Source organism: Anastrepha ludens, chromosome 5, assembly GCF_028408465.1.
Source record: "Anastrepha ludens isolate Willacy chromosome 5, idAnaLude1.1, whole genome shotgun sequence".
Lineage (NCBI taxonomy): Eukaryota > Metazoa > Arthropoda > Insecta > Diptera > Tephritidae > Anastrepha > Anastrepha ludens.
In genome coordinates, this window is record NC_071501.1 from 95,426,221 (window position 1) to 95,453,410 (window position 27,190).

Sequence of the window (27,190 nt, forward strand, 5' to 3'; positions counted from 1 at the left end):
CAACTTTATGACAAACATTGCGTACAGTTTTATTGGATTTTGTTGGGAGTTTAAATAAAAGGAAACATTTCAATTTGGCATTAATGTTTGAGTCATATTAGCTGAGTTGCCAACCATTTGCTCTTTCCAATAAACTTAGGGCTTTTTTATACCCACAATGCGAATATTTTTAAGTTTTGTGTTGTTTTCTTATTTTTAATCTAAAGCTACCGCAAATGTAAGTTAAAAAAACTGTATTATTAAACAAAAGAAGGTTAAAAAAGGTCACTCTGAATAGATTTTAGTGCTAATGAAAATTTGTTGATTCTTATAAAATTTGATAGTTTGAAAGTGCAAATTCAATTTGTTGCTCCTTTTAAGGTTATGCAAGAATATTCAATGTCCCTCTCTCAACTCTTCTTAACATTGACAACGTGTTTACACATTTTAAAAGGGTTTGAACTTACTGAATCCGAATCAAAACTATAGAGGTGTAATATATTAGTTTCTTCCGGTCCTCAATCCTTAGTGAGACATAGGACGTCAAGAGGTGTATTTATAGTAAAAATAAGCAGCAAAATACCAGAAAATACTGAAGAACCCATAACGACATTTTTTCATATATAGCAAAAAAGTCGTTCTCTTAACAAAAAACTCATAAATTAAATTGTACATACCCATAACACATTTATTTAAAAAAACGCACATTTTAAAGAAAATTCGTCACGCATAAAAAGTTCGTTAATTCAATAAAAAACTGGTGTTTTACTTTCCTTAAATAGGCATCTTAGTGCATCCAAACCTAGGCAACACTGCAGTAGCAAGAGAGAGATTTGAGTGCTGGAAGGAGAAGAACTTCAACAATTCAACAATAACCGCAATCGAGGCCAAAGCGAGCAGATGTTAAAAAAAGTAAAGCTAAATAAAACTGAGTGAATTATTGAACTAATTTAAAAAAGAAATTTACAAAATTATAAACATCGCATTTTAGTTAAATGAAGCCAGAAAAATGCCAGGAAGAAAGTACAAAAACTCCGAAACTAAAACAAAACAAAATGCTAAATTAAGTTACGAAAATGGTAATCTGGCCATACTGACGACCAATTGGGCTAATATGACGTCAATCATTGCTAAATTCGCTGCGAACAAAGTAACGGTACTACGATAGACGCCATCTCATTATTCTTTCCATCATGTATAACTGCCAATTACATCTTTCACTGGGTGTTTGGCCGAGCTCTTCCTCCTATTTGTGGTGTGAGTCTTGATGTTGTTCCGCAAATGGAGGGACCTACAGTTTTAGTCTGGCTACGAAAGCCCGATAGTTTTTTTTCATGAAGATCCTTCTCATGGCAGAAATATGCTCGGAGGATTGCCATTGGCTCCGAAGGGGCGACCTCTATCAGAATAAGTTTTTGTATGTATGCTTAAGTATTAAAGCATCCGATTTCTTTTTAGTGACAATCAAATCAATTCAACACTATATAAGGGACGCAAAATTATTATTCAATATTTTTTTCCAATTTTGTTTTTGAATAACTTTTTTTGCTAAATAAAATAAATATTAATAATTTTGAACGATGTAATCTTTTTTCCAGCTGCCTGGTTCCCAGCGTCACATATTATTTATGTGCGGCGATATTTGTAAAAATTATAATTTCTTTCAACAGGATAATTAATTTTGTGCCACCGTACTTAAGCAACAGTTTTTCAGTTAAATGGTAATTTCCCTTTAAAAATGTTATTTTTTCTCATAGAGTACTAGAGTTCTCATAGAAAACTTTTTCGCATTATAAGGAAACGATTATGAAACGATATTTGCAACATGGTTTGGCATAAATTTTACCATGAAAAAGACTCCAAAAATGGATTTCTCATCCAGAAAAAATACCGTTTTTTTCAGTGAAATAACATAAGAAATAGGAAAAATTCTATGAGTGTGCCATCGAGTGTAGTTTTAGGTAAAAATAAGCACCAAATAATCCAAAGGTAATTAATCGATCAACCAAAAAATAAGATACCAGAAGATAGCAGCAGAATTCCGTAACAATAAATAGCATTAATTGGTCGAATTATACTAAACTGTTTCTGCGCCTGTGTGCATTTTTAAAAGATCAACTTCAAAAATTTATAAAAAAAAACCTGATCTTCACAAGGTATGCCAGAAATGTCAGAAGAACTTCTGAAAAATAAGTAGCATTATTTGATCGAATTCTGATGTTTAGGATAAATATTCTTTAAGGATTTTGTTATTCGAAGTGTAAATTTTCATTCAGTTTTGGTTTTATCCAATGGGGAGAAATAAACTTCCATTTTATATCACTGTGTAATCGTTCAATTTTTGTTCGACTTAATATAATTTTATTTTAAAGATACTAATTTTCTGAAAATAAATTTAATAAAATCAAATTTTGTTATTCCACCTATTAAAAATAATATTAGGTGCGCAACTAAGTTCCCGCTGTTTGTCAATAGATGCCGCCAACAGTGTGTGCTAGTCGATTCTAGGTATGTGCTAGTCAATTCATAGGGTAAACAAACTCCTTCGACACATTAGTGGGTTTTTTTGGTATCATATACTTTTGGTTTTGTGAAAATGTCTGATTTTTGTGCCGAATAATCGCCATTTGTGGGAAGTGTTGATCTTCCTCTTTCATTCACAAAAAACGGCGGCTGAAGCGCCGAGAGCTACAAAACGTTTATGGATATGCTGCTTTAAGTGAAGCAACGTACTGAAATTAGTTCCGTCGCTTCAAGCCCAAACACCTCCGAAGACGCTGAATTGGCGGCATTGCTCAATGAGGATCCGTGTCAAACGCAAAAAGAGCTTCAGTATTAGGAGTTACCCGGCAATCCCTTTCCAACGATTGCATGCTTTGGGAATGATTCAGAAACAGGGGAGTTGGGTTCCTTATGAGTTAAAACCAAGGGAAGGGTTTTCTTCATCGCATCGTGACGAGTGATGCAAAATGGATTCATTACAGCAATCCAAAGAAAAGAAAGTCATGGCGCCTGCCCGGTCATGCTTCTACGCCGTCAACTCGGTCGAATATTCACGCTGCGAAGGTTATGCTATGTATTTGGTAGGACCAAGTTGGTGTTATTTATTACTAACTCTTGAAACCAAGCGAAACCATCACTGGGGATCGGTATCGACGTCAATTGATGCTGAGCACTGCGCAATACCTGTAGGTTGAGAGGTATGAAAAAGTGATTCTACAGCATGACAATGTTCGGCCACCCGTTAAAACCTACCTAGAAACACTGAAATGAAAACATCAAAAACTAGCTTGATCCGTGGATAGCCTCAAAAGATGAACAGTTTTACCGCGACGGTATTCAAAATATTTTCTAATACACTTTTGCATTCGTTTCAATCAACCTTCACTTTATCTAGTCACGTTACCAGGCTGATTTTTAAATTGCATGGGGGTCCAACGTGAATACATCTTTTTTCACGACAAGGGGATCACGGAAATCTTATTTATGGTCGTCATACTATTACCCAAGGATGTCTCAAGCCCAGATTATGTAAAATGACGATTTAGCTCAATCATTTCGCGCGCTGCATCGATTTTTCAGGCACAACAATTGATTTTTGATGGCCTTCACGGAATTCATCGGGAAACGAATAGCGACTACGAGACTGGTGCTTATTGCACCAGTTTCTTACGGTACTAAAGGATGGTGCTTAGGTTAAATGATTGCCCATGCAAGCGCCTACTTGGAAAAAACCGAATTCATAATTTCTGATACCATATAGGGGAAAATGAATGGGGGAAAGGAAGTGGGACAGGTTGGATCAGGAACGGATTACTACAAACAATGTGCTGAGTGAATACCTAACGGACGTGGGGAAATGCTGCTGGAGTGACAGCTCTTGAGCGGATATAAATCCGGGTCATACCAGTAGCACAACCAACTGTCATGAGAATGGCAGTTTCCTCGAGTGCCTTCGAAATACCAGTGCTCAGAAAGAACTCCCGGCCTGTGTGCACTAGTTGTTGCTGAGTTGGCACAAAGCCCACCTTTCCAAGTGCAGACCAGAAGTCTTCAAGGGTGCCCAAATCCACTCTTTTCCCGGAGAGCCCGTCTCGAGGATCCACTGTCTGACCAGCTCACCCAGCCAGCAATTTCCCGCAATGTCGTAAAGACCAAGAACTCAAATATGGTGCTTGCTCACCGTGTAATTTTAGTTCATTTAGTTCTTGTCTTGTTAATTCACACCGAAATTTTAATAGTAGAAAATAATGGGACAAAACTGTTCACGGTTGTATTCAATTTTTTTTTTGTCGAGATGAATTTTCAAAGCTATTTAAGTCAGGTTAGATAATAGTGTTGGCTGATCTGTAAAAAAATCTCAGTTAGACCTTTAGAATCCTTTGTGTTACCAAGGGTATGAGTTTGGAACCGCAGTAATATTTTATGTAATTCATAATGCACGTCTCCGCAAGTAAATAACACTAATAGGTTGGTGCTCACACATCTAAACGTTTCGAGTACGTTTATGGGGAAATATACAAACCTTCATATGGATGGCGACTGACTGCATTAGAGCTCCCCAAGGCCACATATATAAATAGCAGCCCTTGTAGTTTGGCCCTCTAATCTCGTAAAAGCTCAATGAAGCCCTCTCTCATGCTTATATTAGCTAAAAAATTGGCAGTAGCCAGCTACACTTATTTCCATAACGAGCTTTTCGTCCATGCCAAATAACAGCTGTACTGCGTTTTATTAAATTTATTATAATAATTGATCAATTTTTAGTAGTTCCACGAAGTAATGCAGATATTTAAAAATTACCCCATTTCTAAGCAAATTTTTTCCAATAAATTCATATTATTTCTCTAAAATTTTTGTAAGAATTTTGAAGTGTCTTAACCGCAAAAACAAAAAAAATTATATGCAATTCAAAATTATGTTGGCATTTCGCAATAATTCTTTGCAACTTTGTATTATAGAAATTTCAACTGAAAGCTGAATTTTTATTACTAAACGAATGTGAATGTACATACACTGGTGCTCACGTAATTAAGTCATTTTATCACAGTCAAAGTCATTTATTCACAATATTCGAAACATTTTTCATGCCAAATTTTTCTTGCTAATTTTCTAGTTCATTGCATGAGCAAAATGTTTTAAATCAAAATGCCAAACCTTGTACAAAATTCACAAACATTTAACACATTGCCATTAAAACTTTAAACTGTTTAACCGGATTTTTTAGAAAACTTCTGAGTATTCAATTTTAATGTAATTGGAAGTCGTTCTAAAATTGCGTTAATTTTTTTAATTTTTTCTGCATACAATATTGAGAATTTTCTTTCATATATCATAAAAAGACTTCCGATGTGCTTTGTATGGAAAAAAATTGCCAACATCGCATGCAAACATGAAAAAAGTGCATGTAGCGTAGTACACATAACAGAAGTGAAACTTTCAAGGCAGAAAAAGGGAATGAGAGACCCGAGAGAAAATGAAAGAGAAAGAGAGAGAGAGAGAGAAAGAATATATATCTAAATAAATTCACAACATTTGCAGAGAATAACAAATAAACAAAATTTACAAAGAACGGAGAAGGGACATATCTCGCTCGGCGTTAGGCAAGCAACAAATCTTCAAAAAAGTAAAGTTAACTTATTTAAAGTTATATGTCTCGTTTTAATGATGGAAATTGAAGCTTCAGGTATGTTTTTTCCAAATTTAATAGATATTTTATAGATTTTGTTCATTAATAACGTAATTTATTGAATTCCGTACAAGGAGAAATAGTGCATTTTTTATTTATTAAGCTGAAAGTTATACTTCCAAGTCCGTCCAAGCTTGAATTTTTTTTCAGATTGTGTGCATATGCTTTGAGATGTAGAATAAAGTAGAATTAGCCGCAGAAAACCGCAGATTAATTAATTGTGGAATTTCAAAAGTTTCATGGAACAGTTTTTTTAAAAGCGTTTTCTATACTTGTTATTTTTTGGTTTGTTTAAGGTTCTCAAGGCACTTCAGGGGTTCGAATTGTGACTCGAAAATACCTATTCGACCGCATGCAAGCTCAGAATTTACCAAATTTGGACGAAAAATTAAACTCTTTACAACAGGAGCTTTTGTCAAGTGAAAAATACTCTGAGGAACAGATATCAGCTCTTAAGCACAATTTTTCACATTTTAAATCACAAATCAAGAAAAAGTGGCTACAAGTACATAAAAAAGAAGATGTTTTCCTATCAAAGTACAAGTCTTGGTTGGATGGAGGTTTTGAATTAACTGTTGCAGCAATACCGAAACGATGTGGCCGTCCTCAGAAGCATTTCAGTGACTCAGGTGAAAGATCTAAAAGATGCAAAACTGCAGAACTCAGATCTACAGTAAAGGACAAAAACTTGATTATGCATGATTATGAATCTAATTCATCAGATAATGAAAATTTTTAATTTTTTCCTTTAATTTGTTTCATTTTGCTTTAGTTCTTATTGACGTAAGATTATTGATTGAATTAAATATTTTTTTTTTTGGTTCAAGTAATGTATTTTATTTGACACGTTCTGTGAAACTTGATAATAAATAACACGGTGTGACAAAAAAAAAAAAAATTAAATATACTTTTATGGAGACCTAGCACAACTTGTGGGCATAGAAAAACTAAAAAAAATGGTATAGGAGAAATTTCCAATACACCCCCCAAAATCTCATTTTATGGCCATAAAACCGTTTTTCAGTAGGTTGATGTGAAGAATCACTCCTAACTTCGCCAATTTCTTTCCGATTTCGAACTTGTTTTTTTAATTCGACAGAACAAAAACAAACCTTTTTGACAGTATGTTGAACATTTTTCTGAAATGACAACTGACGAGACTGTAGACGGAAGTATTTGGAATTTTTTTATTTTTTCTCTATTTTTTCAACTTTGCCATAATTTTTACGATATTATCCGTTAGTGAGGATTTTTTTTAGTACACTACTGTTATAGTAAATTTTATTTTGCGTCGAATGAGCTATGTTTGACTGTAATTGAATTAAAATTAATGGAGTCGTGTGAGTTTTAAGATTTTAGTTTTTTTTTTACTAATTTGGTATGTAGGTATAACTTACGCTAAATGGGAATAAGGACGTGTTTTGATGCGTGATTATAGATACGTAATATTCATTGGAGCATATATGTATACATAAGAGTACACTGTACTGCATACAACAGAACTGGTTAAAACTTACGAAAATATCTGACATATTATAGCACTTTTTTTTTTCAATAGAAATATGAAAAAGCTCCCAAGTGTACCAAAGTTCACACTGTACATTGATTAACAAAAGAAGTTTGTTATTATAATTTAACCTTATTAAAACGTCAAAGTTTTATTGTTTGTTTCATTGAAATTCAAGAGATATAAATCAAAACGTTGCCAGAAAAGTCGAATTTCTCAATATTCTCCGATGATGTGGCATCATCAGCCTTATCATAAACCAGATGATTGTTATTTTCATAAAACGGACGTAAACGGTCATCATTATAAAGCTCGAAAACACATAAAGTATGCTGATGTTGCAACTGTTAAGAACCCCGTAGTCTTGGGCGATATGATTGACTCAACTGCAGATCATGAACTGAAGGAAGTTCAACTCATTGCTGATGATGATCAAACTGATAACAATAAACCTGATGATGAAGAGTACTTCCCGTCTGGTTCTAAGTCTTCAGAACGACACGTTGTATCAAATTCAGATTTTCAGGACCTTTCTCGTGATTTACTTCTATCGGGAAGAGAATCTGAAACGCTCGCTTCTCGATTTAAACAATGGAATTTAGTTGAACACGACTTCAGATGAATGATGATGATCGAATTTTTTACAGAGAAGTATTCAAAACTGATGAAGAGAATGACAAATGTACCGTACCATACTAAACTTCAAAGGGCCGTTTCCAATGCATTTTTAAGTTTGGAACCAGTTCCGTTGTGTACTGCACCGGACCACACCGTACCATACCGTACAGTGCTGCACTGCACAATACTCCAATAAGTATTATGTGTTTATAATGACACTTGTTATCATTTTCATGCTTCGAAACGCGCCCTTATTCCCATTTAGCGTAAGTTATACCTACATACCAAATTAGTAAAAAAAAAAACTAAAATCTTAAAACTCACACGACTCCATTAATTTTAATTCAATTACAGTCAAACATAGCTCATTCGACGCAAAATAAAATTTACTATAACAGTAGTGTACTAAAAAAAATCCTCACTAACGGATAATATCGTAAAAATTATGGCAAAGTTGAAAAAATAGAGAAAAAATAAAAAAATTCCAAATACTTCCGTCTACAGTCTCGTCAGTTGTCATTTCAGAAAAATGTTCAACATACTGTCAAAAAGGTTTGTTTTCGTTCTGTCGAATTAAAAAAACAAATTCGAAATCGGATAGAAATTGGCGAAGTTAGGAGTGATTCTTCACATCAACCTACTGAAAAACGGTTTTATGGCCATAAAATGAGATTTTGGGGGGTGTATTGGAAATTTCTCCTATACCATTTTTCTTAGTTTTTCAAAACCTACAAGTTGTACTAGGTCTCCATAAAAGTATAATTTCACTGTCGCACAGTGTTATTAAAACATTAATAATGATGTCTATTTTATATAATTGAACCTATAAATACCCGAAAAAAATCCTTTTCTATTTATTCTAGTACAAAATGGTTGTATCTTTAAAGATACCACGGTCATTTAAGGGTTAATAATATAATAGTTCAATAAAAACACTCCATTGTCTAAATGATGATGAATAAAAGAATTTAAGACTATAAAAAACGTTAAAATAGTTTTGGCCGCTTAGATTATCAAAATACCGGTATGTGCGGTGTAGGTAAACGCTGGACACAAACCGTGGCAAAAACGCGCACTACTCCAAGCGTTTATCACCCGCACAAATGCAGCGATTCTAGGACCGCAGCAACGGCACAAATAACCGCAAGGCGGCCGCCATAGCCGAACGGGTTGGTGTGTGACTACCATGCGGAAATCACAGAGAGAACGTAGATTCGAATCTCCGTGAAACACCAAAATTAAGAAAAACATTTTTCTAATAGCGGTCGCCCCTCCGCAGGCAATGGCAAACCTCCGAGTGTATTTCTGCCATGAAAAAGCTCCTCATAAAAATATCTACCGTTCGGAGTCGGTTTGAAACTGTAGGTCCCTCTATTTGTGGAACAACATCAAGACGCACACCACAAATAGAAGGAGGAGCTCGGCCAAACACCCAAAAAAGGGTGTACGCGCCAATTATATATATATATATAATACCAATAAATCAGACGCCGGAATGAATAGCACTTTATAGTACGCACAAGCACTAGCCAGGAAACGGAGATAAGCGCCAAAAGGTAGGCTGAAAAAAAACGCCAAAAAAATTGGGACCAAAAAACGCCCCAAACAGTAAGTACCAAGAAAATATAACGCCAAAAGGTAGGCACCAAAAAGAACGCCAAAAAACTTGGGACAAAAAACGTCCCAAACAGTAAGCACCAAGGAAATATAACGCCAAAAAGTAGGCACCAAAAATATATTTCCTACAAGTTTGCACCAACAAACATGCGCCAAAAAGTAGGAAGTGTTATTTCTCACTAGAAATTAGCAACCTCAAGGAAAAACTCAGAAAAAATAGCTTAAAGTGCATCTAAGATGCATTTATATCATATAAGGTATAGCTCTCTCTCTTCTTTTCCTCTACGTTATATCTGTTTTCTCTCTCGCGGAACGAAAATGCACGAAACGTTGCATGGTCTTAAAATTTTACTCTCCATTATCCCTTGTCCATCGACGAAGTTTTACTTAAAAACAAAGACCAATTGTAAAAAATCAACGCGATTTTGTACCGTCTTCAAACTTACACTTTATTTTACTAATATTTAATGTACTAGGAAATTAAATACCCAGAAGTTTTCTGAAAATTCTTAAAATCTTGAAAATATTGTTGACAATTCTCCCAAATTTTATAAATTTTGGTGAATTTTGCAAATGGCTTAGAGTTTTAATTTATAAAGTTTTAGTGAATCAGTAAACTATATTTAAAAAAATTAGCATCAAAAATATGTCGGGTATTGTAAAACGAGAAAGTGACTTAATTATATAAGCACAAGTGTACATACGTAGAATGCTAAGTAAGACTTCCTAAACCATATTTTCCAATTGAAAAATATTCGCCAGTAATAAATTGTATTTTTCGTTACGCACATTTGCACTCAATGCCAATAAGACTCGCACATATGCCTGTATTTGTATGGATGCAGTATCTGTATGTGTGCTGCTGCATGTGCATGACTGTCCACTGAAATTACCATTTGGAATTTATTTTTTATCACAACCAAAAATTTATGGTTTTCACAGTATTGTCGGGCTAAAGCAAAATTTTCTTCGGCACTTTGCTAAGCTGTGGCAACTTTATATGTATGTGTACGCGTATATGTAAGTGTATATGTATATGTATACATGTGTGTACGTGTAGTATGACCAAGCACATTTACACCACATAAATTATCTGAAAATGAAAAGCATTGCATTAGAGCATCGATGGCTTTCGTGACTGTGTCTCACATACAATCTAATATATGTATGTGTGTGTGTATGTATGTATGTACAAAACTAGATCTAACTTTGTCATTCTAGTATGTGGCACCCAATTGTGTGTTTGTCTTTCCATTTGCGGCTTCCATTTGCTCTGTCTTGCCCTATTACGTCTGTTGTTGTTATCCTTATATGGAGTATGTGCAAGTTAGCCGCTCATTTTGCCTCAGTTTCAATATGAGTACAAAATGCAGCAGACACAGTGTATCAAATTTACTTGCAGGGGTCGAATACTTGGAAATGGTTTGGCCTGCTAATAGAGAACAGAATCGTTCATCTAACTAGTCAGCGCAAAATGGTATACGAAGTGTGTTCAGAAAATAGGGTAAAATTTCAATTTTCAAAAAAAAATATTTAGTTATTCATCAATTTAAATTTTATCTCCTTCGAAGTGATCCCACTCAGATATAATAGACTTGTGCCACCGGGTTTTCCAATCCTCGAAGCAGTTTTGATATGCACGTTTCGGTATGTCTGTGAACTCTCTCAGCGATTCGGTTTTATCTCCTCAATCGTCGCAAAACACCGTCCTTTCATGGGTCTCTTAAATCTTGGAAACAGGAAAAAGTTGCAGGGTGCCAAATCTGGCGAATACGGTGGCTGAGGTGATAACAGTGATGTTTTTGGCCAAATAGTTTCTCACAAGCAAATATGAGTGAGCAGGTGCATTATCATGATGCAATATCGAATATCCTAAAGAACTAGGAATTAATGGTCCATCACTCAGGCATAATGATAATCACCCACCGTGGTTTTTACGACAGTCGTCCTTTATTCTAGATCTCAGTAAATATCCGAAGGAAAACACCTGCCCTTGAATTTACCAACAACTATTCCGCGAATGCTTGGCACCTTTACCTCCAGAATGGAGCCTTATTTTCACTGACGGATCAAAATCAGAAGATTACATATCATTCGCGGTTGTAAAATCTAGTGGTGAAACCTTGTCAACGGGGCACTTACTGCCATTCTAGTCTGTCTATACAGCAGAAGCCATCGCGATATTGAAAGCAATTGACTGTGCACTTAGCTCTTCATCAAAAACCATAATTTGCATTGACAGTATGTCGACTATAGCATCTATTCTAAACATAAAGAATAAAAACCACATCATATCGTGTATCCGTGACAAGTTAATTGCAACCCATAACAAAATTAAAATAATGTGGTTACCAGGGCATAAAGGTATCGCAGGAAATGAACTAGCAGATATGCGTGCCAAGCTCGCCGGAAAAGAACCTTTAATCTCTTTTCAGTTACTCGACAAGAGGGACTTGCATAATTTAATTTCTTCACAACAGCGTATAAATCAAATGATTGAATGGAAATCCATCCGACACCACTACACGCAAATTAATGGTGATAGAAAAGCACCCACGTACCCATCATCATGCCGATGCAACGATATCAAAGCTTTCGTTCGACTACGCTTAGGGCATACCATAGCCACACATTCGTATAGGCTATCTGGTATCAGCCCCCCATCATGTCAGTATTGTCCTGCGTCAACACTCTCCATCACACACCTGCTCAACGAATGTCCACAGTTCACGTCAATCAGAGGCAACATATTCAACTGCGACAACGCCATTGATCTCTTAAAAATCACTACACCCGAAAACATTGAGAAAATTGCCAAATATCTAACGCTAACGGATCTTCGTAAAGTAATTTAACTCCCTGTAGCTATAGCTCTAAATAACGTATTGTTAGCAATTAAACTGCTATCTCAACTCAGTAATTTCCTATACTTTTTATATAATGTTTCATATTCACACATACTTTTTTCATACCGGTGAGCCGAAGGCCCTGGCAGCCAGTGCTCCTTTTTTTCTGTGCAATAACAATTGTATTGTTGTTTCTCATTATTATAAATAAATAAATAAAAATAACTTCAAGGTACATAACTACCTATTTACCGTACGACCATGTGGTAAGAATTCCTTATACACTACGGCAAGGTAATCGATGAAAACAGTGAGAAAAACCTTGACATTTCATTGAACTTGGGTTTTTTTTTTGTGTTTTGGCTCTACTGGAATCTTCCATTGGGACGATCATAACCATATATCCATAATTCGTCAACACTTATGACCCTTTTAAGCAAATCTGGATCATGATTGACGTCATTCAACAATTCCTGAGCGATGCTCATGCGGCGTTGTTTTTGATCAAAATTCAGCAATTTCGGAACGAACTTCGCTGCCACACGCTTCATGCCCAAAATTGCCGAAGAGATTGCATGGCATGAGCCAACCGATATGCCTACATCCTCAACAACTTCCCTAATTGTGATTCGACGATTCTCCATAACAATTTTCTTCACTTTCTCAACATTTTTATCGGTTGTTGATGTGATGGGGCGTCCAGAGTGAGCGTCGTCATTCACAAATTCCCGACCTATGTTTGACCTACATAAATCAAATATGAAAAAAAAATTTAACATTGGAGTAATTCACTTTCAATGTAAGGAATCAAAATATATTCACATATTCAGTCTTCTTCGGTACGTCATCATTGTGGTTTATGATACCCCTTGCATGCAGTTAAAGGTTATGGGAGCACTCACATTGAATACTGATAGGGAACACAAATCGCGTTTCTACTCCTCTGCTCTCAGCCAAATTGACCGAATCAGCTGTCGAGCTGACGTGATCGTAGCGTTTCTTTGCACTTCTTCCCTTTTTGTTTTACTTTTTTCCACTACCTTTTCCATCATCCCTCTTCTACTTAATTTCGCTTTTAATTTTACAAGACTGACTATTTGACATTTTCTTCTTAGTTCTCTTACACATCTTCATCTACAAATATGTCACAAATAAGGTCCACGTCAATCTAGAGAGCCGAGAGAGATGTTTGGCAGTAGATTATCTCACAGTTATGGAGCTTGGAGATAATCATTCTTAGACATCTCGTATAATCATATTTTTATATTAAATTTCATTAAGTAACAAAACAGTTTTATGTTTACAAATAATTCAATTTATTTTGTACAAGAATGCATGCAAATATTTTTGAAAAATAAAGCAATACTAGAGTTTTGCGTACTTTGAAACATCGGTAAATTCTTCACATGAATGATAAAGTAAATTTACAAAATATCGTTGAAATAAAAATATAAATAAATATACAAAAATAAAAACATCACTTTATTTCCAAAGGGGGAAATCTGCCGCGGTCCCAAATCACTAAATTCTGGTCGAACAGTCAAAGCAAACCTTCCCTTCACATTGCAGACGAATTGCTGTCGAGCTCGCTTTATTAGTCTTGCAATATATTTTGATACTTCTGATCGTCAAATCGAACTTCTCTTGCAGTTGAAACATGAAAATCTATGCAGTCAACTCTGAGATGACAAGAAAACCACAAATACGAGTACACACCCTGGCTAGCTTAACTAGAAATTTCCGCTGAGTCTGGAACATTGCTCTTGAATTTTATAAACACTTCTTACCGATGGGACGGCATGCAAGTAACTGAAATTTCCATTTTCAAATTTTTCCCATTTTTCCCATCTCACAGGCAATTTATGGATGCCGCGCCAAAAAAATTGAACGTCTTCTTCATGAGAATTAAAGCGCTGCTGGGAAATGGCGTGGCCTATCGATGCAAACAAATGATAATCGGAAGGCGCCAAGTCTGGTGAGTAAGCCGCATGCACCAGCGGTTCCCAATCGTACGTCTCCACCAATTTCCGGATCGCTCTTGTTCGATGTGGCGGTGCACTGTCATCAAGTCAGTTCATGCGGCACCCATCTTCCGACCTTTAAAATCATGCCCATGTCTTCCAAACGTTTGGAAATGATTTTTTGGATCACCCCCAACTGCACTGTCATCATTTCTTGCGTTTGCTTGCAATTCGGCGTCCTAAAACTTTTTCGGTGGCCAGTCACGGTCCTCATCCTCCACGCTAAAATCACCACCTCGGAATTTTTCAAACCACCCGAAGCACTGTGCTCTACTTAGAGCATGCCCAGCATATGCTTCTATAAGCATTTGATGAGCTTGAGAAGCGTTCTTCTTCAATTATTAACAGAAAATCAACGATGTCCGCAAATCGTAGTTTGAAGGCACGAAATTTGACATTTTTAAGAGCGACGAAAATGCATTGTTGTATTAAACATAACAAACAATGATCTGAATATTGTTGACAGATGACAGACGAAAAAAAAGACATTTGGGAAGGTTTAAAAATACTCCTTACGACACCTATGGACTAATAGCTGAAAGTATCATTTCATAGGTATATACCTGGTAGTTGAAGATATAATTTCAAGATAATTCCCACTTTCCCTCTACCACAGCAAATTTTCTTTACAAACTGGACAAAATAGCAAATTACCCCTACCACTGCAAACTTTTCGAACCTAAAATTAATATCAAAATAAACGATTTCTCCTACTACGCGCGGCATTTTATCCAAACAAATACCACTCAAGTCATATAAAACTAGTGACTTTAATCACAAAGCGGAATGTAAGTACATGGCTTCTCGCTCCAAATTTCAATCGACCACAACTTTATCGCCAATGACACACTGTGCCATAGCTAGCATATAAAAACATTTAGTGCAATATTTGATGCATAGTTTTAGGAGCTACCGAGGCAACGTAGCGAATCACACATGAATTGTCTTCTATTTTCATGCCAGAGATGTTGAAAATGCGTTGTTGCGACAGAACCCAATGCGAAACATTAGAACTCTCACACTTCCGATGCAATGAGATATTTAATGTGAAAATGCAATGCGGTGATGTGCTGTGAAACATATTTACAAATTTTAATATTAAATAAAACACGCAAAGTCAAGCAAAAGTGCGGCAATGCTTCGGATTGAGACAAAGTTTAAGGACAGAAATAATAACTGCCGCAAAAAGTAGAATTCGACTGCTTGCCCGCTGCCGACTGCGCATCTGTGTGTACGACGAATACCATTTCGAGGCATGTCGAAGCGGAAGTTGAAATAAAATTTATGGCAATTTATGGCTTGACATACGCCATCAAAACGTACACTTGTACGTGTATGTGTATGCGGAGAATGGTACTTATGAATGCCTCTGATGCAGACCGACAAAACACTGGATTTTCGGCGCGCTTCCCTTGCCTATTTTTACTATGACTATTCGGCTGCTTACGTGGCAAGTTATAGATGAAAAATCTTATTTTCATACATAAAATATGTGCACCAGTAAGTGGCATGGCGCTAACACACAGCCCCACTTACACACACATATTTGATATTTAATTTTTTTCTCTTTTTTGTTTTAACCATAAGTGTAAAAGCATATTTGCACTTTTGTAAATTCACACACACATTTGTGTGCGTATTGGCTGGTTGGCTTGTGTTTTTGTGAATGTCTGTGCGCCCTCGCCGTTTATTGTGTTTTGTATTTTGCGGTTTCCAACTGTAAATTGAAAATAAGACATTCAGAATTCACATAAATCTCAAACGAATTTGCGGATATGGCATTTAACGTATAGGCGTGAAGGCCTTCACACAATCGCTCATAAAATTTTGAAACAGTATTTAAATTTTATAATAGCAGTTTGTATCACAGCTATAGCAGGCACTTAGAGCAGTTTGTTTTTATAGCAAATAAGCAATTTTATGAACCAAAGCGAAGTCAATCAACTGCGTTATTAAATGCAAAAATTTTATATCGAAACTCCTGTTTCTTGACCTTGCACGATATCAGTTGGCAGCGGTTGCTGCCATTCAGTTGAGCTAAACGATCCGTCAGGGTCATAAAACTCTAGAGCACCTCGACCTTATTAAAAATGCTTAGCTTTCTTTTAAGCAGCATATATTGTTAAGCTTTGAACTCTATAGGGAATGGCTTCCAAGCCATAGCGGGGGTATGGAGGAAAACTTTAGGGAGATGATATTGCGATTCAAAGTATAACAAAATAGACTCTGCTTGGAGCCGAGCACATTGATGTACCGCATGACATTTGCAACGATAACTTACGAAATTTACCTTTAAGACAGTGAAAGATGGCATAAAAACACAAATTGGCGGGTCTCCAGGTAAGCGTGGATGAAATGGAACCAAAAAAGTTCAATTCAATTTGTGTTTTACTCTCTAAAACCAAACAAGTGTTGAATATATGATCGACGGACATAATATTGCTGCAAAAAGGGCATGTTGGTTTTGGACTTCCGGTGAGAAGATGTTGATGAGTTATTTGCTTATGCCCGATCCTTACACGTGAGAAAATGGTTGCTAGTAGACGAGGGATATTGCTGGGGTAGAGAAGTTTAGCGCGAGTCGGGTTAAGGTTGGAGTATCTTCTTCTCTCGGCATCATTACAGGACACAACCCATGGGGTCAGCACATGACCACCATTGGAATCATCGAGAACCCGGTATGCCTGTCATGCTTGGAGGAGGCGGATAGCACTGAGCACTTTCTCTGTGAGTGTCCTGTCTTTGCTAGAGTGCGACTACGAGTATTGGGTTCCGATATCATGAGAATAAGTAATATTCGTTCTCTAAAACTGATGGATATTTACAAATTTGTCAAAGAATCTGGAAAATTCTCACAGGACTAACTATCTCTATCTCTGTCTCTATTCTTTCCTATCTCTTTCTCTGATACTTTTCTCCTTCCCTCCTTGATTATCTACCCCCTTTCCAGAGCTTTAAATACAATGGGCTCTTTGGCCTGAGTGTTTTAGGAGCCACCATATCTCCTGGTGCTCCTTGGCTCGACCTTTTCAAATTCAAATTCAATTCATCTTCTTCTTCTTTATTGGTGCGATAACGGCTTATGCGATTTTGGCCGAGCTTAACAAAGCGCGCCAGTCGTTTCTTTCTCGTGCTAACCGGCGCCAATTGGACACACCAAGTGAGGCCAAGTCCTTCTCCCCCTGATCTTTCCAACGCAGTTAAGGCCTTCCTCTTCCTCTGCTACCACCAGCTGGTACCGCATCGAACACTTTCAGAGTTGGAGCGTTTGTGTCCATTCGAACGACATGAGCCAGCCAACGTAGCCGCTGGATCTTTATTCGCTGCGCTATGGCTATGTCGTCGTAAAGCTCATACAGCTCATCGTTCCATCACCTGCGATATTCGCCGTTGCCAACGTGCAAAGGTCGAAAGATCTTACGCAGAATCTTTCTCCAAACACTCCAAGCGTCGCTTCATCGGATGTTGTCATCGTCCACGCTTCTGCGCCATACGTTAGGACGGGCATGATGAGAGTCTTGTAGTGTGTTAGTTTTGTTCGTCGAGAGAGGACTTAACTCATCAATTGCCAACTTAGTCCAAAGTAGCACTTGTTGGCAAGAGAGATTCTACGTTGGATTTCAAGGCTGACATTGTTATCGGTGTTAATGCTGGTTCCTAAATAAACGAAGTCTTTTACAACCTCGAAATTATAACTGTCAACAGTGACGTGGGTGCCGATACGCGATTGCGCCGACTGTTTGCTTGAAGACAGGAGGTACTTCGTTTTGTCCTCGTTCACCACCAGACCCATTCGCTTTGCCTCTTTATCCAGTTTGGAGAAGGCAAAACTAACAGCGCGGTTGTTAAGGCCGATGATATCGATATCATCGGCATACGCCAGCAATTGTACGCTCTTATAAAAAATTGTGCCTGAGTGATTAGGTTCTGCGGCTCGTACGATGCTCTCCAACATCAGGTTAAAGAAGTCACACGACAGCGAGTCACCCTGTCTGAAACCTCGTTTGGTATCAAACGGCTCGGAGAGGTCTTTTCCAATTCTGATGGCGCTGCTGGTGTTGAGCAAACGTCATCTTACATAGCCGCATTAGTTTTGCGGGGATACCAAATTCAGACATCGCGGCATACAGGTAACTCCTTTCCGTACTGTCGAATGCAGCTTTGAAGTCGACGAAAAGATGGTGTGTGTCGATTCTCCTTTCATGGGTCTTTTCCAAGATTTGGCGTATTGAGAATATTTGGTCGATGGTAGACTTTCCAGGTCTGAAGCCACACTGATAAGGTCCAATCAGTTGGTTGACGGTGGGCTTCAGCCTTTCACACAATACCCTCGCTAGAACCTTATAGGCGATATTTAGAAGACTAATCCCGCAGCAATTGGCACAGATTGCAGGATCACCTTCCTTATGGATTGAGCAGAGCACACTTAAATTCCAATCGGCAGGCATGCTTTCATCCGACCATATTGGCTGGAGTATTGATGCAGGTAATTTTTCCATTCTGTGAGTCCCTTTTGGTGGGAGTGTTGTCGTAATATTTTCTTTCGGGCATTATCGTTTGTCCCAAATTGAAAAGTACGTTCTAATCCAAAGTATTTCGCTGCAGTATCAGCTTGTTTATTACCAAGAATACCGACATGGCCAGGTACCCAGAGCAAAGCAATTTGTTTTCCTATATTTAATGAAACGGTCATGGATCTTAACTGTTATTGTTGAACTGTTGCGTATGTTTTCAACTGCGTTTAAGCAGAAAAAACTATCGGAACATATAACGAATTTGCCCTTTTGATGATTGACATATTCTAGAGCTTTGTGGATAGCAAAAGGCAGTGTTTTTTGCTTTAGAGCCGTCAGTAAAAATAGTTACAAAATTTTCTTATTTGTAGTTATTGACGATTTCCTAAAAAACTTTCATTACTGGTGTTGGATTTATTTAAAGCGTGCAAAGATGTATCAATTTTGAAATCATTTAATATGTAAATAATATTTTGTACAATAATTTTTAGGAAGCATTTATTGATTTCTCAAACTTTGGCCCGTGGTAGCGACCCCTATAAACCAGTCTCAAAGATTATTGTTATTTGTTATTTAGGTTAAAGCAACGAATGGCTATGTGATGCGACTAACTCTCTAAAGTTGAAAAAGCCGACCTAAAAGACATTTTTCAGAAAATAGTGCTTATAAAAACCAGTGCATATTTTGATGATAACCTACAGTTACCATTTCTACTAAAGCAGACAATTTTTATATCTCTTACAGTTGTGGCAAAGGTAAGTTTTGAACACTCTACCTAAAAATACTGCAGATAAGTCAATAATTAAAATGAATTATTATCTAATAATCACTCAAGAGAAACACACGACAGATCGACGGCTAGGCCTCACGAAGGCTGAATACAACTCAAATGCATTCGGGGCACGGCTTTTTCCAGAAATATCTGTTCAAAATAGAGGAATGCGAACACTCTTCTGCAGCTGAAGATGACACACCTTTTTCCAATGCATGCGTTGGGAATAAGAGCGTCAAATGCTGGATAGTGCAGTCGGATCTAGGCTGGAGAGCTGCCTCAAGTTATTCCCGAAAGGTACACTAAGAAACTTCAAGGGCCTAGCCACCAGACCATTTGCAAAGAAATTGTTCGGCAATCTCTGTCTATGTCGGATTCCCAAAGTGCTGTTGAGATAGCACACAATAAGACATAACTCCAGCTGTCTTGCACTTTTTTAAGTAAGAAATTGTGCAGTTTCCTTGTAGCAAAGGTCAAAGGAACACCGATGTCTGAAATGGAAACAACTGAAACCGTTACTTTCGACCCTTTCCTGATAAGCTCTTCGGCACTTTCATTACCCTTTAGGTTTTTATGCCCTGGAACCCAAATAAAGCAAATGTTTCCTACTCATTCGAGGCGTTTGATCTCCTCTTTACAGCAGTTGAGCTGAAGAAAGTTGCAACATTACTACGACAGAGGCTTGATCGGAGCTTAACTATCGAACAAGATATTTACTTTTGCCTTACTACAGTGATCCCTAAGCATTTTCCATGCCTGCAGGATCGCGAAGATCTCTGCTTGAAAAACATTACTAGATCTCTACCGTGTAAAGGGCACTGAAATATTGACTGATTTTGAAAAAATCCCCGCTCCAGCTCCAGATTCCATCTTGAATCCGTCAGAGAAAACAGAGGTGCCTATGTACGTGCAGCCTCTCCTCTTCTTCCAATCCAGCCTACTTGAAAAGAATTCCCTAGCACAACCCTCAAAGTTCAGTTTGAGGATGGAGAGATCTATACGAAGTTCAAAAAGGAAAGGAAATCTGCCTCAAAATGATACCATGTCCTAAACGAGACTGTCTCTAGAGGCCTACTTCCTTCAATGTATGTATTAGCGCACTGCGCGGCAATTAATTGAACTTGAAGATCAACGCGAAGTAAGTGCGGGCGCATGTTCTGCATGCGCCAGTGATGCCAATTGGCAGAACCACTAAGTTGTACAATCGGAGTACGACACGTAGCTTGAGACTCCATTTTTTACGAAACATAGATTTTCAGGAAACAAAAGCTATAGAGCTTGGAGTCTTGTACTACGCCAAGATACTTGACTTCCGACGAGAGTGTACAAAATTGGAAATCAGCAGCGGTTTCGCGGAAGAAATTCTCCGGATAAAAAGCGGGTCCTAGACGCAGGCACACAAGCATAGATCTTGTAATAGGAAAGATGGAACGCCATTCTGAAGTAATCTGAAAGCGGTTCCAGGGTAGGAGACGTTTCCAAACGAAGGGCATGTCATTGCTGCGATGGCAGTTTTGATGATGCATTAGGCATTTTTAGCCTCCTCATCCGCAAAAAACAAAAAAATATAAAATGATATCATTCATATTGGCAATTTATTTATAAATTCAATACATAACTAGAAATAAACTTAAAAATAAGAAATTAAATAAATTTATCACAAATATGGCTTAAAAAATACGTTACAAAACATTTTTTTTTTTTTTTAATTTTTCATAAAGGAACTTCCTACGTAGTATAATTTGAAAATGGGAAGCATCCGGCTCTTAAATGACTCTGCACCAAATTTAGCCTCAATATCATATCAATATGGGGCACTTGTACATAATATTGATCTTAGCTTTGTCCTTTTCACTCAGATATTCACGTTGTCCAATCCGCGCAGTCAGATCTAGGGGTACGATTGTATCTTGACCATTCACCGAAAAAGCACCCGGTCGGTAATGCAGACAGCTGTCATAATCGTAACCCATATCGAAATCGGTCACAACTGTCCCCTTATACTTTTCAAAGTTAAATTCTTTCCCAGGCACAATATTCTCGTAGTGTACCGTTATGTAACTATCGCGATCGCTGTCGCTTTGTTGATGGTAAAACCCAAGCGCATGCATGAACTCATGCAGTATAGTGCCCGGCCGAAAGCAGCCCTCGCCGATAGGGTAGTTTTCCAAATTCATTGTCTGTACTTTCGCTTGATAACCGACGGCGGTGTAACAACCGCCTGTTTTGGAGTAGATGGCAACGTAGTGTTTCGAAGTTTCATTGGCCACGCGAAATTTTAGGCAGGTGTGTTTTTCCAAAGCTTCAATGGCGTCCAAAATGGCTTCGCGATGTTTCACATCTAGAATGAAATAGAGTTTGTAATTAAGGGAGTGTTGGGGAGGAGAGAGAATATATTTCTTTTAAGCCATGAAAATTAATTTAGCATGAATATATTGTTTTATTGTTTATTTTTTTTTTTAATTTTTTTTTTTAAATATATAAATATATAAACATTCCTTTAAATAAATTTATTTTTTTCCTGCTAAATATATTTAAATAATATCTACATTTGAAAACAAAATTAAGTTCCAAGCTATTTATGTACGCTAATAACTCCATACACAGAATGCTTCGATGTGCATAGGGTTTTTCATATTTTGAAGCTAATCTCACCGCGAAGGTTTTGTTTTGACATAAATTTCATAAACTTATAAAGGTGACGTTGGTTTATAAGGCAAAATTTATTAATAAAAATTTAAAAATTATTTTCAAACTGCAACAAATCAAAAACGGTTCCACCAATTAGAATACTGTTTGCTATTACTATTCAAGTCTTGAAAATAAAAATTATACTTAAAAAAAAACTTGCTGTTTTTGTATATGTGCGCCACATTCCAATTTCACTAAGCTGAAATAAGCGAGGAAATGAAAAATGTCCGCTCTTTGATTTCTATGTCCAACATAAATCTGCTCGAAAGATTTTAGGCTTAAGCATTGAGTAAATAATAACTATTTGATAGGTAAAAATAATTACTTACTCAATGACTTAAGTTATGAAGGAACTTAAAGTCATTTGCGCAAGCTGTCAACCCAGTTTACGCATTTAGGCTGATGCCAAATAAAGCGCAGGCAAATAATAAAAAATAATAAAAATTAATTAAAATTTGTTTGTCAAAATAGTGAGTTATACAGTCTGTGTCAGAATAAAGAACAGGTTTTTTTCTTGTAGCTTCAAGATATATTTCGTTCTGCTTTTTGCTGCGTAATAGTCCCACTCAAAGGCTACGACGCCAGTGCTAACTCAGGTTAGTGTCGTTCGATATTTTCTCGTAAACGTAACCTAACAAAAATGAGTGAGAAGCATTTTGAGGCGGTATTTTTATGCACGCATCCGAAAGAGCCGAAATTATCTTACGCCGCGCCTGCAAAAGTAATTAAAATATTAAAAAAGTGTATTGTGATGTTGAATCAGAGATATAAGGTGTACAAAAATGTTAATGACTTTTTCGAGCGCGGCTTGAAGCGACTGACAACAAAAAAGCAGGATAAAGTGATCTTCCAACTTTTTAAGCTGGCCCCTTCTTCGTGACTACGCCACTCACAATTCCTGCTAAAAAGGGAATATATGTGAGTATCAACACTATCGAACAACGACTGAAGGAGGCAAACATATCCTACCGTCCCACATCATAGAAACCACTGATATTAGAAAAATACATTAAGAAACAAAAAACAAGGAAATGGGGTCACAGTATAGGGATGGCCTTCCCAGTCTCCGGACGTCAACCCCATTGAGAATGTGTGAGGAACTATTGAAACGCATCTTGCCGGACGGCCAGTCCATGATTTAAAGCAACTCGTACGTCAAGTTCGCAAAATTTGGTCCTCTTTGCCGATGCAGGTGCAAAGCATGCCGAGAATATGCCAGGCTATATTCAACAACGATCGAGGCTACACGATTTATTGAGTAATCGTGATTCGTAGTTTTGATCAATTAAAAAAAATTTTTGAGTATACATCTTTTATACTTCATGAATAATGGCGGTTCTTTTTTTCTAACACAGACTATACCAGTTTTATAAGGTATAATCGTACTATATAGCGGTGAATCTTGCTCGATAACTTTGTTGTTGCTTTCGCATGAAAATTTTTCGTCAAGTTAGTCGGGATAGCGAGCAGAGAAGCAGTGAATAGAAGAGGCCTTCAGTTTCATTAAGCTCGATAAATACTCATAATAAAAAGTAACCTCTATCTCCTGCCGAATGAAATCTCGAATAAAATAAAAAATAATTTGCCTTAACAGCAGAACAGCGCATGTTGGATATTTTCATGTAATAATATAAATCAAATTATTGCATGCAAAGAGAATATAAATGTAGTTTTATTTTAATTCAATTTAGCTGAGACTAATTTTATTTAAATTTTTGCTAAATTTTTGTTAAATTTTTGTTATTTTCTATTGTTTTTTTTTAATTTATCGGACTTGAATTCAACTCTTCAAGCCAATCGCGCTCATTACATTTATAAGTAGTTTTGGTTAATAAGGGTATTATCACACTCTTTTGTAAAACAGCTTTCTCAATGAAGCTATTAAATAGACATAATTCCTTCTGCTATTAATTTTTGTATATTATATTGTTTTATATTTTTAATTTTGATTTATTTTTTTACTGTTTTTAGTTTTTTTTAATTTTGATGTATTTTTTTATTCCTTTAAGTTTTTTTTTCTTAGATTATTAATTTCATTTTAATTTTACATCACTTGTTTTATTTTTTTTTTTACTTTAATTTTTTCACTTTAATTGAATTGAATTTAATTTAATTTTATTTTATTTATTTATTTATTTATTGTTTTTTTTTTATTGCATACCAAAAAAGGAGTGTTTTACATTAATTGGCGACAGCTTAGCTGCAAGCCAATAATTTATAACAGGCACAAAATATTACAATTAAATATATATATAAATATTATACAAAATAGTTAGCAAATTTACTAACAAGAAAAACGTTTACTGTAAAAAGTTTCGGACTATATGACAAGAATTGAGTAAAGCTGTTTTCTGCATGTCGAAAATTAAATATTCTGGGAGTTGAAGAGTTTTGACGTTGTCTGCTAAGTTTTTATGCACTAGTCCGTGGACTGAGATGATAATTGGTAGTATGTGCACCTTCCTTAGCTTCCACTGGCGTTTGACATCAATGCTTAGGCACTAATCCAGTGGACGATATAATAATTTGAATTATATTCACTTCCCTCGCTTTGTACATCCGTTTCAGTTCTATGGCCAAAGCTGCATACTTCGATACTTTGGTGGAGTATGTCCTTTGGATGTTGCGATTAAGGGGCACCGCTATATCGATTACTTCGATTGTTTTATTTATCTTGTCGAACAAGATGATGTCAGGTTTGTTGGCAGCTGCGGTTTGATCTGTGGAAATAAATATGTCCCAGTACAGTTTAAAATTTGCATTTTCCAATATTGCCTTTGGTTCATATTTAAAATACAAGACTTCTGCTTGTAAGAGACCGTGTTTTATCGCAAGTTTTTGGTGGAGTATCTTTGCTATATTGTTATGTCTCATGACATATTCACGGGGGGCAAGTACGCTACATCCAGCAATTAAATGGTCGATTGTTTCACCGTAAATTCCGCACCTTCGGCATCTATCTTCTATTGCCTCGCCATGCACCGACCTTCGGAAATTCCTTGTTGGGATAACTCGGTCTTGGATAGCGATTGCGAAACCTTCTGTTTCAGAAAATAACTTTCCTCTTTTCAACCATAAATTGGATGATTGTGCATCTATCCATTCCATTTCGAGATCATGGGGATGGGCACCATGTATTGTTTTGCCTTCCATGCTGCGATCATATCTGCTGGGGATTTAACCCCCTCAGGTACTGGGAAATTCTGCTCCATCAAACTGAGCTTTAAATAGATGGGAGTCGCTGCTTAGAAAATATGTATGTACGTAGCTTTAAAGTTTGCCAGAAGTGTAGACGCGATATATTGATGATTCCTCTCCCACCAACGTTTCGAGGAAGGGATATTCTTTCCACAGCGCTTTGAGGGTAATGGCTTTGGAACTTTGTGAAAGTGGTGCGTATCAGGGTTTCAATAAGTCAAAAAAGGTATGGCCCCGGTATTAATTGCTTTGCATTTATTTCTATTGTTCAAACTCGTTTTTAATACAGCTTTCAAACGTGTCTCAAATTTGTTAATGAAGCTATGCTTTACTAGCGTGTGGTTGATTCCTTTAAATTGCAGAAACCCTAAATATTTATAAAATTCGCTGCTATGCAAGTTGTCTATAAAAATATTTTGATCTACTGAGTAGTTTTCTTCGCATTCATCAAGCTGACCCTAATCACGTGTGTTATTTTGTACTTATCTGTTCAAAATTCCATTCCCACGTCATCGCTAGAAGCTTTAGTGGCATCTGTCAGTTCATAAAACTTTTGCTTTTTGTTTGCGTATAGTTTCAAGTCGTCAACAAAGAGAAGATGGTTGAACGTGTGCTCTCTTACTTCCGTTTTTAGTATAAAGCCATTTTGTTTAGGTGTGAGAAGCCTGCTAAGTAGATTGAGACCAATGCAGAACCATAGGGGCTTAAGCCATCCCCTTGGAATATGCTACGTTTGATTGAAATCTGTTTTGAAACAGTTCCATTCAGAACCAGTTTTGTATTCCACTTGCTCATTATGCGGCCCAAGAGGGCAACAGTAGCAGCATCGATTTTGTATATTCTTAGTATTTCTAATAGGCAATCATGCGGCATTGAATCGAAAGCTTTTTTGTAGTCAATAAACGCTTAAATTCCGCCTTCTTCGCAGAGATACCCCTGTGATTACAGTGTCTATAATAAGCTGATCTTTACAGCCCATTGTGCGCTTCCTGCAACCTTTCTGTTCTTCACATAAAATGCCGTTAATTGCGCAGTGTTCGTATATTCGATTAGCGATAATTTTCGTCAAAAGCTTGTAAGTCGTGCTCAAGCAAGTAATTGGGTGGTATATTTTATTTTATTTTATTTTTATTTATTTTTTTTATTTGTTTTTATTTTATTTTATTTTATTTTATTTTATTTTATTTTATTTTATTTTATTTTATTTTATTTTATTTTATTTTGTTATTTTGTTTTATTTTATTTTATTTTATTTTATTTTTATTTTCATTACAATTATTTAATTCATTGCCTTATGTTTTTTATTGGTTTTTTATTTAATCTTTTTTGTTTTATTTAAGGTCATTTAATTAATTCTTTTACTACCATTTGTTTTTTTTTGTTGTGTATTTAATTTTCATTATTATTCACCGTAATTGTTTTCAACATACCGAAATCCCCCACCACTTTGTAGTACACCACACCATTAGGCCAACGTTTAGTCTCATCTATCAATCCGTTTCTACCTTGTATCCCACTTTCTAGCATTCGTTCTTGCCCTGGCGACAGCATCATATCACCTTCAAACATTCCGGCTGCTTCCTCAGGATCTGCCAATTTAGACACTGGCTTTCCAAAAGCAAAATCAACGCTTAGCAAGAAGCCCAATAACGGCCAAGTCAAAATCCTTAACAGACGCTTTTCGCTCATTTTTTATCGATTTCTACACTGAATCAATCCCTTCGGCACTTGTGTTCGT

At 36.5% G+C, this 27,190-nt stretch overlaps 1 protein-coding gene across 1 annotated transcript; it reads right to left on the bottom strand.

Annotated features, from left to right (window-relative positions):
- Positions 1 to 21,166: 21,166 nt before the first annotated feature.
- On the bottom strand, positions 21,167 to 27,190 carry LOC128863933 (seminal metalloprotease 1-like). The gene is made up of 2 exons (XM_054103360.1): positions 26,883 to 27,190; positions 21,167 to 21,904 (listed from the first exon to the last, which is right to left on the bottom strand). The coding sequence occupies exons 1-2, from the start codon at positions 27,139 to 27,141 to the stop codon at positions 21,363 to 21,365; spliced, it is 801 nt and encodes a 266-aa protein (XP_053959335.1). The 5' UTR covers positions 27,142 to 27,190; the 3' UTR covers positions 21,167 to 21,362.